Source organism: Morchella importuna, assembly GCF_003444635.1.
Source record: "Morchella importuna strain M04M26 chromosome Unknown Morimp01GS019, whole genome shotgun sequence".
Classification (NCBI taxonomy): Eukaryota; Fungi; Ascomycota; class Pezizomycetes; order Pezizales; family Morchellaceae; genus Morchella; species Morchella importuna.
Window position 1 is genome coordinate 415,792 of NW_025763416.1, and position 13,549 is coordinate 429,340.

Below are 13,549 nucleotides of genomic sequence, written 5' to 3' on the forward strand. Positions count from 1 at the left end.
AACTAGTAAACGTTTTGTTTGTTTGCAGCCTCTTCTGGATTGTGGTGTTGTTTGTGAGGTTTGATTGGTTGCTGTGGTTACGTGTGCTTCCCTTAAGGTAGCCACAAATAGAAGGTTATTTTGCTCTATATCTTCCGGTGAAAACCTTCAAGTGATTTCTGTTCCCTTCTCTCCCCGTGCTGAAGTAGGTTGTAGGACTCCTCTATTTGTGTTATTCGATTAGTTAGTAGCGCGTGCCTGGGGAGAGTTCCGGATAACATCGATCCTCCTCCCCCTTCTTTCCCCCATATCCTCGCGTACTCATCTCTGCTCATCGATTCATCAGACGTGCCCCCTAAAGCATCCTTGCCGCTGCTTCTCGCTACCTGCTGCTACATCCATCTGAACAGGAAAAGGAAGTCAAGCCTCTTTAAACTAACTCTACTCTGTCCCCCCGCGTTGACTCATCTCCCCCCCCCCCCCCCCCAATCTGCACGTCAACGAATTATCAGCGAGATTCTCCGATAGGTGCCTGGCTGTGACGTGAGTAAGCTAAGGTACAGCAACTCCCCAAGGGAACGCTGCAGACGCGGGTTTCGACTACAAGCGCAACAATCCTTACCTCTACCTCAGCCCGGCATCCCTTTTGCCACTTTACAACGCTGGTGGAAACGATGCTGTCGACACCACAGAAGGTATTTCTCTTCCCGGATCAAGGAAGACGAAGGAGAAGGGGTGCTAACAACACAGGTCCTTCGTGATACGCTAAGAGAGAGGGTCGACTCTTCTAGCAGCAAAGACGCTAGCTCCCATCCAGACATCGACGACAACAACAACAATAACAACATCAACAACAACCACGTCGACGAATCATCAACAGACGAAGACGACGATCGCGGAATGGAGATGCGAAGGGAGGCACTGAGACAACGGGGGAGGGAGAGCTATGCGAAGCGGAAAGAATCGTCGACCGTTGGCACAAACACAGCGCCGGTTATCACCCGTGGCAGCCGGAGGACTGGGGCAAGCGAAAGTTTCATGGATCGTATCAATGCCATTAGCAACGAGGACGATGACGATGATAACGATGACGATGACGGTGAAGATATATTTTTCAACGAATCTAGGTCAAAGTTACGGCCCGATAACGAAAAGAAGCCCCCCCAACCGAGAAAGAAGCGGAAACCCGATACTGGCAACGGGGACTCGGCGTATATTCCTCCCCACGATGATGAGGCTTCAGAAACGGAGGAGGATGAGCCCTACCTTGAGCCGGAACCAGGTTCTGGGAAGAGGAAGGCTTCATCAAGCCAGCGTCCCCCAATGGATTCGTCCCCCCAATTGCCAATGCGGCAGACGTCTCCATCGAGGACAAAGGCAACACGCGTAAATTCAACATCAACGACAGGCACGGTTGTCAGCAGATTCAAGGAAGGGAGCATGAGGAATCGCGCTAGTGTCGTCCCGCCAGTAGAGATTATCGGGAAGCTCCCGTCCTCATCACCACCACCACGGACTGATGATATGCCAAACGGCATAGGAGGGGAATCGAATGTCTTTAGTTTTGGTAGTGGTACAGAGAAACCTGGGGCCGAGGCTATGGCGGCGGCGGCGGCGGCGGGCAATCATAATAATGATGGGTCATTTACGCTTGGTGGAATGGCTTCATTGATCCCCTTCAACCCCTTCAAGTTTGTTAAAGGTATCAAGGAGTCATGGGATCGACAGAAACGTTTCCAGGCGGAAAGAGAGCAGCAGAAGAAGGAGCTAAGAGAACGGAGAATCAAGGGATTGCTGGCCTACGAAGAATTTAAAAGAATGGGTGCATTACAAGGATACGCCGGGAACGCTGCAGCAGTCATGGGAGCTCAAAGCAAGGCTAAAAACAGTGCTTCATCATTGGGGCCGATCAGAGTAGAACGCGACCAAATTGGAAGGGCCTTCAACACTGATCAGCAGAGTAGTCCATTAGCCAGAAACAATTCAAAGGTTAGAAGGAAGAAAAAATCAACCAGGACACCGTCAGTTGGGGTCGACGCCAGCATGACAGGAATGGCACAGAGCTTTTGCGAGGGTCGTGAGTCCTACGTTGATGAACATGGTACCCTGCACAGATACAGCGTAGATTCCAAATACATGAGTCCTCAAGGAAGCTTCAACAGAAGAATGAGCACGTCCAAGCCCATCACACCGAAAACCGGTGCAATGGGACCACCTCCCCCAATTCCATCATCATCCAGAGCTAATGGTGGTGACTTTGAGGATGCGAGAATCCTCCCTAAAAAGAAGAGCAGTGTTTTCTCCGTGTTCGGGGGCCGCAGCGAGGATAGTAAAGAACTACAGAAGCTGAAGCGCCAGGAACATCTCCAGAAGAAGGTTAGCAACCTTGAAGACCAACTCGAAAGAGCTCGCCGAGAACTCGAAATTACAATTGAGGCAGCCAACCAACAGTCTGCATCACACCGAAAACGGATACCGCCTGTCAACGGCACGGCCGTCTCCAGGGTCAGTGTCATGTCAGCACGCGAATCGGCAATGTCCCTTCGATGATGTCCGACGAGACCGACGAAGGGGACAAAACCGAAGTAGATGATGACCACGCCGCTCCTCTCTCGCCCCTCGCCAATGCAGGTAGCATCGGTGGTAGTTTTATGGCAAAAACAGCAGGAATGACTATTGTGGAGAATTCGGATGAGCAAGCACAGCAGCAGCAGGCTGGAGAACCGGTCTTGCCTGACATCCCACTTCCTAAAAAGGCCCCGAAATCAAGTCTAAGCGGAAGGAGAAGGGTTATATCTAGCTCGGCGGCTGGTTCTAGCAGCGCTTCTGCCACTGCCGCTGCTTTGAAGCATCAGGGGTCGATGCCTGCGATATCGAGAGTGAGGAAGGGATCATCAAAGGTGGAGGCCATACCTCCAGTGCACAAGTTTACGAATGGTGGATAAGGCAAGATTGCGGTTTTGTCGTGAAAAAAGAAAAAAAAAATCGGAGTTCCGATATGTACACTGCACTTTTATTCTCCTAATTTCTTTGTTATTTCCCACTTCTTGTTAACTACTTACGATTTTTTTTTTTTTTTTGCTTTCTCAAGCGGCGCCCCCTTCTCTTACTGAGGTACCTGTCTGTTTGTCTGTCTTGTCTGTCAATCTGGAGCAGGATGAGTAGCGTGGTCTGGCGATGAATGATGAACTGGATTCCCCCCCTTTTTTCTGTCCCTCTTTCTAGTTTCTTCCATCCTTTTTATTGTCTTTTTTTTTTCTTGGGGCGCTTCATTGGATATCGGCCGAGCTGTAGTCGTCTATAAGTTATCAAACCTAGCGGTCTAGTGGTAGTAGGTGTGTGGTAGATGTGGGGGACGGGGTGGGGGGTGTCGTAGTGGTGGTGTGTATTATAATAGTGGTGGTTGCATAGATACACAAGAGAGTGAGTGAGTGGGAATAAGGAGGAGGATGGAGAACAAAGAGGAGGGAGTTTTATTTCTATGTTAAAATTACCTTGGCGCCCTGTGTCGATACATTATATATTACTTTTATACACCCTCTCTTTTATTTGCTTCCGAGTTCTTCATGCTTTGGTGGGAGTGGCGAGGCGAGTGATTTTGCGTGATCCTGGTGCAGCGTCGATCGAGGGTAATGATCATCTAGTCGGTAGCGAACGCACGCTATCCACGAAGGTTCATTTATAGCGCCGGTGACTTGCGAGTAGGTTCTTATATCGGACACGAGGGGCCCATCATTTCTAGGTAGTTAATTAGAGAATCTAGGGTATCTAGCCGTTAGTTTTTGGAAAATATCTACTGGTTATTTGTTACTTGGCCCAGAAAAAAAAAAAGGAATCGCAGCCAGCACTCTTCTTCTCCGCCCGTTTTTTGTGGTGACCACCAATTTCACAAATACCTGTAAACCCAGGACACCCATCCACCCCAAAAACGGATCCGGAACTATAATACTTTCTGACGCTCGGTTCAAGTTGGTGAACAATATTACGCCCGTCCTTTTTTCAAAAGATAAAAGCCACAAATCAATCATTACAAATGTGTTCGGTCATAGAATGATGAAAGCTAGGCATCCCGTCCGCTCTGCCATATATAATCATCATATCGCCTAGTTAGTACTGCAGTGGGTGACCATGTGGGAATCCTGGGTACCGAACTCATTCGTATCTTTTTTTGATTTCTGAATGTGGTGGTGGAGTGGTAATTTTGGTAGTGGTGGCACCCGGGGATGAAAGCTTTGCTAGTACCATGACAGGGGTCAACTAGTGCCAGTGCTAGCACTAGCCAGGCTAGATGGCACCAAAGGAACACTCGGCGATGCCTTATAGTTTAAAAAGTGTGTTCAGGAATGTAGAGTACGTTATACGGATACAAAGCTTAATTAAGCTCTAACCAGCTAGATCCGTCTATGAAGTGCCCATTGACGTATTCTCTATAGCGGATGGCCAGGGCACGCTGCGCCATTCGCCGGCGAACACATGCTAAAGTAATATTTTTAATTACTACAGCTTAAGCTTATAGGTATAGGCTCTTTATATATGGCAGCGCGGCGATCGAGGGTTAATTTGTGGACTCCGTCAAGTGTCTGGGTCTGGGGTGATGAAGTTTCTCTGCACATGCGCTGGGGGCGTGTTTGTGGCAGCTCTGCCATTATCATATCTTGTACGAGCAATGCAATGTAGTGTAGTCGAGAGGCTATACGCCAAACTTAAAACCCTGGAACTTAACCGTCGGTATGTGGTTTCTATCTACAGATGGCATTGGTTGGTTGGAGCAGACAGACAAGCCTTGGCGTATTCCTGCTAGGTGTTTGGCTAGGCGTCCATGATGATGATTCGACAAACCACGACAAGACATCACCAACGTCATTACTACTAACAACGAGACCCAACAACCTCTTCTCTTCTTACGCCCGCTAAATGCCCACTGCCTATACCAACGCCAGCCGTCTATACATACATAGATATATAGGCCAGAGGTCGATACCAGATCAGGTCAAGCCCACCCGCCAGACCAGCCAGACTAGAAAAGGGGGCATAGACTGACAAAACCACAGCATCTCGTCAATCAAATACAGCGCACCTATGGAATACTATCTAGTTTTTCTGCCTGGTAATCCCTTAGATGGACCGGGGGCTGCGGGTGGTTCCCCACGGTACGGAATACCCTACACTACTAGTACACCGCTCTCCGTCCCTGGCCTCTAGAATAGAGCTAATACTAGGTTCCAGGGTATTATACCGACTGTCCCTACTTATAGAATCTGCATCTAAAGACTCAATCTGATTAAATATAATAGGACCGCATACAGCAAACGAACCAACAAAAACAAACAAATACAACACAATCACAAAATATCACTCGTAGAACACTGTCCACGCCGACACGCCGACACGCCGACACGCCTGCAAATCACATATCTGGGCCTAAATACGATCAAAATAAGGGATCGCAGATAAGGGATACCCTGGGCCCTAGCTAATCGCGTAGTCTCTAGGTCTGTATTTACGTCGCCATATGACCGAGTGATCGTTCGTGAATATGTATAAAGTATCGGTACCTGCATGTTGCTGGTTACAACCGCGAGAGATTTAGGGACGCAAACTGAAGGGCATTTATGAGGTAGGCATATCTTTGCATAAACGGATATCAGGCAGTTATAGATACAAGCCGCACCTGCATGAAAGGCGGTCTCGCAGGCGGGCTGACCTAGCTAGGTGAAAACCCGGACCTCAAGCGCTGGCTACAGGTTGGATGATGAATTACTACAAGTATTTTCCATTCATGCATCTCATCCAAACTCGGGTTCTACTCCCGATGGAAAACACAAAAAAATACCCATATACTACTACTCAAGACAAAAAGACAAAAGACAAAAGACATATGGATATAACTACTTTGATTCCCCCAACCAAAACCCTACTTCTTCCCCCCGTCGTATCCTTCACCCACACAAACCTCGCACCCACCCCCCTCTTTGCCAAATACTCCTCCACCGCCTTCTTCTGCGGCCCCTGCACCGTCACCTCCATCACCGGGTTCCGCGGGCTACACCCATTCAGCAGCGCCACGCTCGCGCTCCCCGCACACGTCTTCTGCAGCTCCTCCGCCATGGCGCGCGGGTCAATGCCAAACGGCTCAACGCCCGACACGCGCGTCACCGTCTTCTTCCCCTGCCGCTTCTCTAGCAGTATCTGGATCTTGGGCGCCGCGCCGGCCTTGGGCTTGGCGTCGGGGTCGGTGGTGGTGCCGGGCTTGTGCACGATGTAGTAGGGGGAGCAGGCCTTGATGAGTTTTTCGCCGAGCGTGTCACGCTTGATTTGGCCGGTGCGGAGGGGCTCGGCGTCGGCGGCGTTGCGGTCGTCGAGGAGGGCGCTGAGGGTTGGGTCGAGGCGGACGAGGCGCTTATTTTGTGGGTTGGTGAGGGACTCTTGTTCCAGGTATTTGGTGATGATTGCTTTTACTTCAGCGGGGGTATAGTAGTCTTTGGTTCTATGGAGGGCGTTAGCGACCTTTTTTTATGAGTGGGTTAGTGGATGGAGGAGAGCCCTACCCAGCGCCCACAGCGGAAAATATATGTACTGCCTTGCCATTGGGCCTGTAAAGCTCTACGACCTTTACCAGGCCCCCACCCCCGGCAGCAGAAGCATCGGGGCCTTTCTTGTCGTCTTTTGGCGCTTCGGGGAGCTTGTAGGACTTGAATGTCTTTGCCTCCGGGTGGTCCCAGTTGATATCTATGACCACGACTTCTCCACCATTCCGTGTCTTGGTCTTGATGAGCTGGTCCTTCTCCAGCTGCTTGAAGAACTTTGCCGCGTTCTTGTGGCTGGTCTTTTTGATGTTTAGTGAGGGGTGTACAGAGGTCTGTAGCAGGTTGTGGGGCGGGAAGTGGGATGCGGGGGGCAGGAAGGGGAGAACGAGGGTTGAGATGAACTGTGAGGAGCTTATCGGAAGCTCGACGTTTGTAAACTCGCCGGTTTCAAAGTACTGGTGGAGGCCGTAGAGGGTTGCGGAGCGGAAGGCATCATCGATCTCTATTGGTGGAAAGCCGTTAGCCTTTTGCTCCTGGAGAAGGAGGGTCAATGATACAACGAACCTTTCGTGTTCAACTCTCTGATCTCCTCCCCACCCTCTTCCATCTTTCCCTTCCCCTTTTCTTTCTCTTTCTCCTCCCCATCATACCCCTCTAGCGATACCCCGCCCAGCTCCTCCGCAGCCTCCTCGACGTCAACATCCCCGACGGCCACAGGCATCTCAACACTCTCCGGCACGAACCCCGGATGCCCGCCGTAGTTGAAGATCTCATCGCCGACCCAATGCACGATTCTCACCGCGCGGCCCCTCTCGCCAACAACCTTGCTCAGCCCACACACATCTACATCACATACACCCACCGCCATTGCCACCGTCGGGCTCTCGCTTGTCGCGATACCAACCAATTTCCCCTTCTTTGCGCCCGCCGGGAACGGAGGGCCAATAAGCCCCGGGACCATCAAGTCCGCGCCCGTCTGTAGCTTCTCGAAAACCGGGGAGTGGGTGTGCAGCAGCGGCAGCAGTGTCGGGTTCTTCCAGAGCGTGTAAACTAGTCACCAGCCCGCGTTAGCAAGAATGAACACCGCGCCGACATATATGCAGGGCATACCGGTAGGAAACATCTCCTCGTCACCAGCCCTAACCCAGAGCGGCCTCTGCTCGCCCTTCCCCCCACTCTCCTCCGGGTGCACGCCTACATAGACCGTTCCCGCGACCGTGGCCAGGTCAGGGCCAGCCGTAGTCGTGAATTTGGCGCTCAGGCAGTTCTCGGGGAGGAGGCGATTGCGCAGTGCTGTGACCTCAGCGCTACCGCCGTCGGAGGTGAGGTTGAAATCTTGGATGAGCTGGTTTGCGATCTTGCGGCGGTCGGAGGAGCGCAGGGGCGCAGACGGTTTGATCTGTGGGTGTTAGTTAGGCATATGTAGTTAGGATTGGTATTAGGATGTACATTGGGCTTCTTCTTGAACATTGTGAAGTTATCTGTGTATGACTATGCGTGGGGTGAGCGATGACGTAGAGAAGACTCGAGGGTTTTGGCAGGGTGTTGCCAGGGAAAGGTCTTAGTAATCGTGTGCCTGTATGTACTAGGCTGTCACCTGTGTATCTAATATCGCCTCTCTCTCTCTCTCTCACTCTCTCTATCGCAGCAATTAAAAGTGAGATATTCTTGGTCTCTGTCTAGCAGTCAAGTAATTATTAGATGCAGATAATGTCTCTACTCGAGCGCTGTGCAGGTCCAGATTGGTGGTGCTGTGATCATTGACACCTCTACTAATACTTGGCGCCAAGATGGCTCCTTGCTGGCTGGCTCTAGCTCTATCCTCGCTAGCCCCGCGACTGCAAATATTAGCTTCTGGTTACTACGGCTTTAGCAATTGGACCAATTGATAGGGAGCGTTAGATATCGGGGTGCATGCGGGCATCCAGTGCTGGGTGTAGATGTCTATACATTACTGAGTAGTGGTACCTATAAACCAAGTAGAAGTACGGCCAAGCCTACGTTCTCTAGAACTAGTTCTATCAGGATATTAACGGTTCCAATCCGATTAATTAATGGGTGATATAGCTTGCAAGGACCAGACTATTGGACGATAACAGAACTGATTTCAGGATTATCGAAGAAGAGACGTTTTTTTATACCTATCGCTTAGATAGATAAGGCCAGCCTGTCACGCCACCTAAGCTCCTCTCCACCCACAGGCTCACCGTTACGTACGTATACGTACCAAGTACTGCCAGAGATACCACGGTACCCAGAGTAACATAAGTCAAAACCTTATTCATACCTCCCCCCCCCCCCAGCGCTGACTTACAGTTGACTAAGCACCTCATCCGCTGCAGCTGTGTTGTGCGTGCACGAGGATCCAGGGACTGGAGCAGCAACGTAAGCTTTCCTCACAGCCGTAATTGCACGTGCGGGTCTCAAACTTAGGAAAACCACATGGAGACAGACCAAAGCTCGTCAGTTCCCACGAGTATACATGCAATAGCCCATCCTAGTTAATGTTGACATGATGTGATTACCACCCCAATGACGAGCTAGATCTACAGCACAACGTTAGATGGATACATAGACCTCTCTCTCTCCCTCGTTATCTTTAGCCCTCATCCCACATCTTGGTTTTTCTAAACCCTTCAGCACATGCCTCAACATCGAGCTCGAGGTCCGTATATTCCCGAATGTCGAGAGACTCATACCACCCATGATATATGAGCATGAGTCACTACCACAAAAGACCACAGCGTTCCTCTACATAGCTATAATATATCGATCATGGATTATACTCACCGCTACCTACACTCACTACTATAGCTCCACAGCCTCAAGCTCAGCCCGAAAAACAGTCATATTTACAAGAAACCCGGAAGTTGGGGGGACTTAATATCGAGCTGTGGCGCGCGGTGGGGGGCACTATTACTACAACCTAGTATTTATTACTACAACCTAGTATTTATTACTACAACCTAATATCATGATCCAAATTACAATAGATGTCACCGTTTCACCACTCTGAACGTACACAGCTATCTCAGCGCGCTATCAGTTATCAGCAGTCCGATACCATGATTACCGGAACACTTCGACACCCGGATCCGCAACATACTCTAAGCTTAGCTTACGTACGGGTCGTTCGTGTCGCCTACGATATATCCAGCGGAATTGAAGACAATGAATATTGCCATATATTACAAGATATGCTAAAGATGTCTCGGATCAGAAAAAAAGAAGAAACACCTAGAATACCAAATGAAACCTACAACCAAAGAAAAGACAAGACACAAAAAGAGAGGGAAAAAAAATTCCCGAGATGCAGTGCTAATAAGCGGACCAATTCCCCCCCCGCGCAGATCACATACAAGTTAAAATCCTAGAGTACCATTCCCTTCACCCAAACAAACGCCATGAAAAAAAAACCCAATCAATCCTCCATACAAAATAAAAATAAATGAATATTCCTAACAATCAAACAGTTAATATGCCTCCAAAGGAAAAACTATCCCTATAAATGAAATAACGCTAGTAATAATCTACCATCAGTTCTATCCAGTCAAACTTCGACGTCGACTTCACCAAACCAAACCAACCCAACCCAACTCTACTCTAACCTCTAGCTCTAGATCTATGATGAAGACTCTAATGACCCATACCCAGCCTCTCTCGCCGTCAACAATCCCTCCCTCTCCTCCTCCTCAATCTGCGACTTCTCGCTCCCCGGCCCCCACAGCTTAAACTGCAGTCCCACAGCCGCATCCATAGTCAACACGCCAAAAGCGCCAAAAAAGAACGGTAGCGTGCGACTCCACCACTCCATCGCATTGCTTCCCTCCGGTCCAGCGACTCCACCACCGCCATAAGGCTCGTAATCGCGCCATCCCAGTGGGTTCAAGAGAAGACTTCCCGAATAAAACAAATTTCCGGAAAACGCGGCCATGAAGAGCGCGATTGAGAGCCCTTCGGTCGACTTTCGCTTGGCGTTCAAGATGAGCTGGGGGAGGCGGGAGCAGAGATATCTATTTGGGGGGGCAATAAGATTAGCGAATATGCGCATATATTATGCAGGGAATAAAAAGATGAGAGGCAGGCTTACAGTAGAGTACTAATCCAACCTACAGTCATTCCAATCGCCTCTATCAACTCATCGCTCAGCCACCCTTCGCTCACGTCTCCCAGGGCCGGCACACCCCCACTAACCGGGAGCGCCCCCGCAAGCGTGCCCAGCATTGAAACAGTAACAAAGGTTGTATGCGCAACGCTCGGCATCTTACTCCTCGCCACGGCCGCGCCCTCATCTGCACGTTTCTGCTTCAGGTCTGCGTTGCTGTCTGAGGTGATACTGTCGTCTTCGTCGTCCGAGTTGCTGTTTCCGCCCATAGTAACGCCTTCTAATCGCTTCTCCAGCTCCTTGACCCGGTGGACGACCCCGTACCAGAGGAACTGTGTTACGAGAACTGTGTCGACGAATACATAGTATGCGGCGATAATTTGTTGGAACCACATCTGGTCGAGCATTACCGCTCCTGTTAGGTTGCCTGCATGCAAGATAACGGTTAACTAAAATGGTTCTTCTGCTTGAAGAAGAAAAGAAGATATCAAGGGCTCCTACAAATATCACCCAGCAACCACAGCATTAGGAAGCCCCATGATAAGCCATCTACAGATTGGCGTTTGGTGTTCTTAATAATTTGTGGTACCTGCGCAAACAGCCATGAGCCGATAGAGATGAGGCCTAGGATTGTTGATGCCAGGCTCTGGTTGTTGGGAATGCAGGTATGAAATACTCTCGAGGCCGTCACTAGAAGATCTGATTCTGGGATGCAATGAGGCTCTAATGGGGGGAATAACATTGTAGTCATGACTAGAACAGATGTTCGAGATGGCCAGGTGTAGATAAAAGGAGTAAAGAAGGGGGTGGGTCCGGAGGGGGGGGGGGGGCAGGTAGATATATATGTATATAGATAGATGGTCTCCCAAGATGGGTGAGGAGGGAAGCTATTCAAATAGATAGCTTGGGGAGGAAGGGCTGGGGAAGGTTTTGGTTTTATTCTATGTAAATGTAGCTGCGGTATGCCCGGGCCACTTATCTAAACAAAAATCAGAGCGTGTCAGACATAGGCAACTGTATCATCTCCGATCACTATTCGCGGGAACATATCAGCTCATGTAGTAAAATAACAAGGCATGTGGGTAACTAACTCACACATATCTAATGAGCGGTCTGGTATCTCCCCCCTTTCACCGCCCTCCCTCACTCAGTCCCTCCCTCCCTTTTCCTCAGGCCAGTCTTCGTTCATGAGTGCGTGACCTATTTTATTTTTGCCTTGTTAACCAACTACTGTAGCTAGCTCCAAGCATAGGTTTCCCCACATTTTACTTTTGTTTCTCTTGGACATTTACGTAAATAGCCCCAGCACGCGACTACATTCAACCAAACCACCCCCCCCCCCCCCCCCCCCCATCATCACCACCACCTGCACGGGGTCGAAACACCCATTTACCCCAGAACTGATGTAATGAAAGGGAGTAGGAGTATCTCCACGGGACCATCCATGATATTAAACTCCGAGTCTGAGTCCGTGGCTCTTCCATCCATCCATCCTCCCCCTAATGCTCATCCTCCTCCTCCTCCTCCTCCTCCTACTCCTCGCGAGTTAACTTGTGTTATGCTGAGCCCCGGGGAATCGGCGTGCCTTGCTGGTGGAGATAAGCTGATCTGGTCTCACATCGGAGGATCGCAGCCCAGTGGAATCCGAAACCAGGCATGAGCCTCTCACTAGGTTGGATAGATAGCGGCGAGCTGTGTCTCTTTTTTTTCTCTCGCTGATGCCAGAGATAAGAGGATGGACTGGCACGGTAACCGACGTAACCTCGCCCTCACCTAAACTGCACATCTAGGAACCCTGCATATGCGGAATCTTGGCTGGCTGCTTGCTGCAGTGATAAGAAAGATAGCTTGATCCTTGCACACAGCCGCCTCCTTTCCAATAACTTGGTTCGATCGTGGCATTCGATAGAGTTGAGTTGCTTCATAAGGGTAAAGATATCCTACCTACATATATCTTGCCATGTACCCGCCCATATATGCTGAGCGGGTGCTCTACCTTTTACTCTACGTTCGTTCCGTGTCCAGCGGGGTCGCGGAATTATTATTTTGATTGCTGCTTTTGGGTAGCCACTTCTACAATCTACAAGTAGGACCCGTCGTTTGATCTCTCACATGCTTTGGGAAAGGAAAAAAAAATGCACTACTGACACATGAATATATATTGCTTTGATCTGGGCCCTTGATGGAAGAGCTAAGGTAATTAAAAGAATAATTCTTATCATTTATCAGTCTTTTTTTTTCCCCTCCGGAGAAAATGTGAAATGCATTTTCTTCTACCCCACTTACATCGGACTATTTGATCCCTGGCTAGAGTGGGATTATGCCCTCCTGATTTCAAAGAAGAGGGGTCGTTCTTTTTCTCACTTACGTGCCTATAATTATGTTCACCACGTGACCGCCGGTGTTACAGAGGACGTGCAATGCACAAACATCCAATGAGGAGGGGGAGGACATCAGGGTAAGTAGAGGTAAGTAAGGATTACCTACCTATATCTAGACAAAAGACCGGATGGATTGAAATTCCAAGCTGAAGGGGGTCCTTGACAACCGTACCAGTTGGAATCAAGCACCTACTTCTACCGGTAGAACCCCCCCCCGGGCCCCTCACCCCTGGTGAATCTTGTCGATCCACGATTTCCCGCCCCCACCGGCGGGCGGGCGGAATCGGAGCCACGGTCAAGGTGCTATGGACACCACCACCACACCTCCCTCCGCGCCCGGCGCCGTTCTTACCCCAGGAAACAGAAATATTTTGTTTTGAACCAGCCCACCCGGGGGGTCAGATCTACCAAGGGAAGCTGTGGTGGACTCTTCCTACCCTCCCTCGAGAAGAGCTCATGCCATGCAACTTTAAAAAAACGAAGTTCATGAGCACTCTCCTCGACACTGCTCCCGGGATGAAGCTGGTTGCTTTTGAACGAGGCGCTCGGCAATCTGC

At 49.9% G+C, this 13,549-nt stretch overlaps 3 protein-coding genes across 3 annotated transcripts; 1 reads left to right on the forward strand and 2 right to left on the reverse strand.

Annotated features, from left to right (window-relative positions):
- Window positions 1–653: 653 nt before the first annotated feature.
- Window positions 654–2,924, forward strand: LAJ45_06492 (uncharacterized protein; the record flags this gene model as incomplete). Its single annotated transcript, XM_046116056.1, has 3 exons — window positions 654–674; window positions 730–2,355; window positions 2,484–2,924. 3 exons carry the CDS (start codon window positions 654–656, stop codon window positions 2,922–2,924), a joined length of 2,088 nt encoding a protein of 695 aa, XP_045970717.1.
- Window positions 2,925–5,826: 2,902 nt separating this feature from the next.
- Window positions 5,827–7,976, reverse strand: LAJ45_06493 (uncharacterized protein; the record flags this gene model as incomplete). The annotated part of the gene is made up of 5 exons (XM_046116057.1): window positions 5,827–6,466; window positions 6,528–7,008; window positions 7,071–7,556; window positions 7,617–7,905; window positions 7,956–7,976. The coding sequence occupies 5 exons, from the start codon at window positions 7,974–7,976 to the stop codon at window positions 5,827–5,829; spliced, it is 1,917 nt and encodes a 638-aa protein (XP_045970718.1).
- Window positions 7,977–10,128: 2,152 nt separating this feature from the next.
- On the reverse strand, window positions 10,129–11,137 carry LAJ45_06494 (uncharacterized protein; the record flags this gene model as incomplete). Its single annotated transcript, XM_046116058.1, has 4 exons — window positions 10,129–10,519; window positions 10,597–10,636; window positions 10,691–11,038; window positions 11,113–11,137. 4 exons carry the CDS (start codon window positions 11,135–11,137, stop codon window positions 10,129–10,131), a joined length of 804 nt encoding a protein of 267 aa, XP_045970719.1.
- Window positions 11,138–13,549: the final 2,412 nt, after the last annotated feature.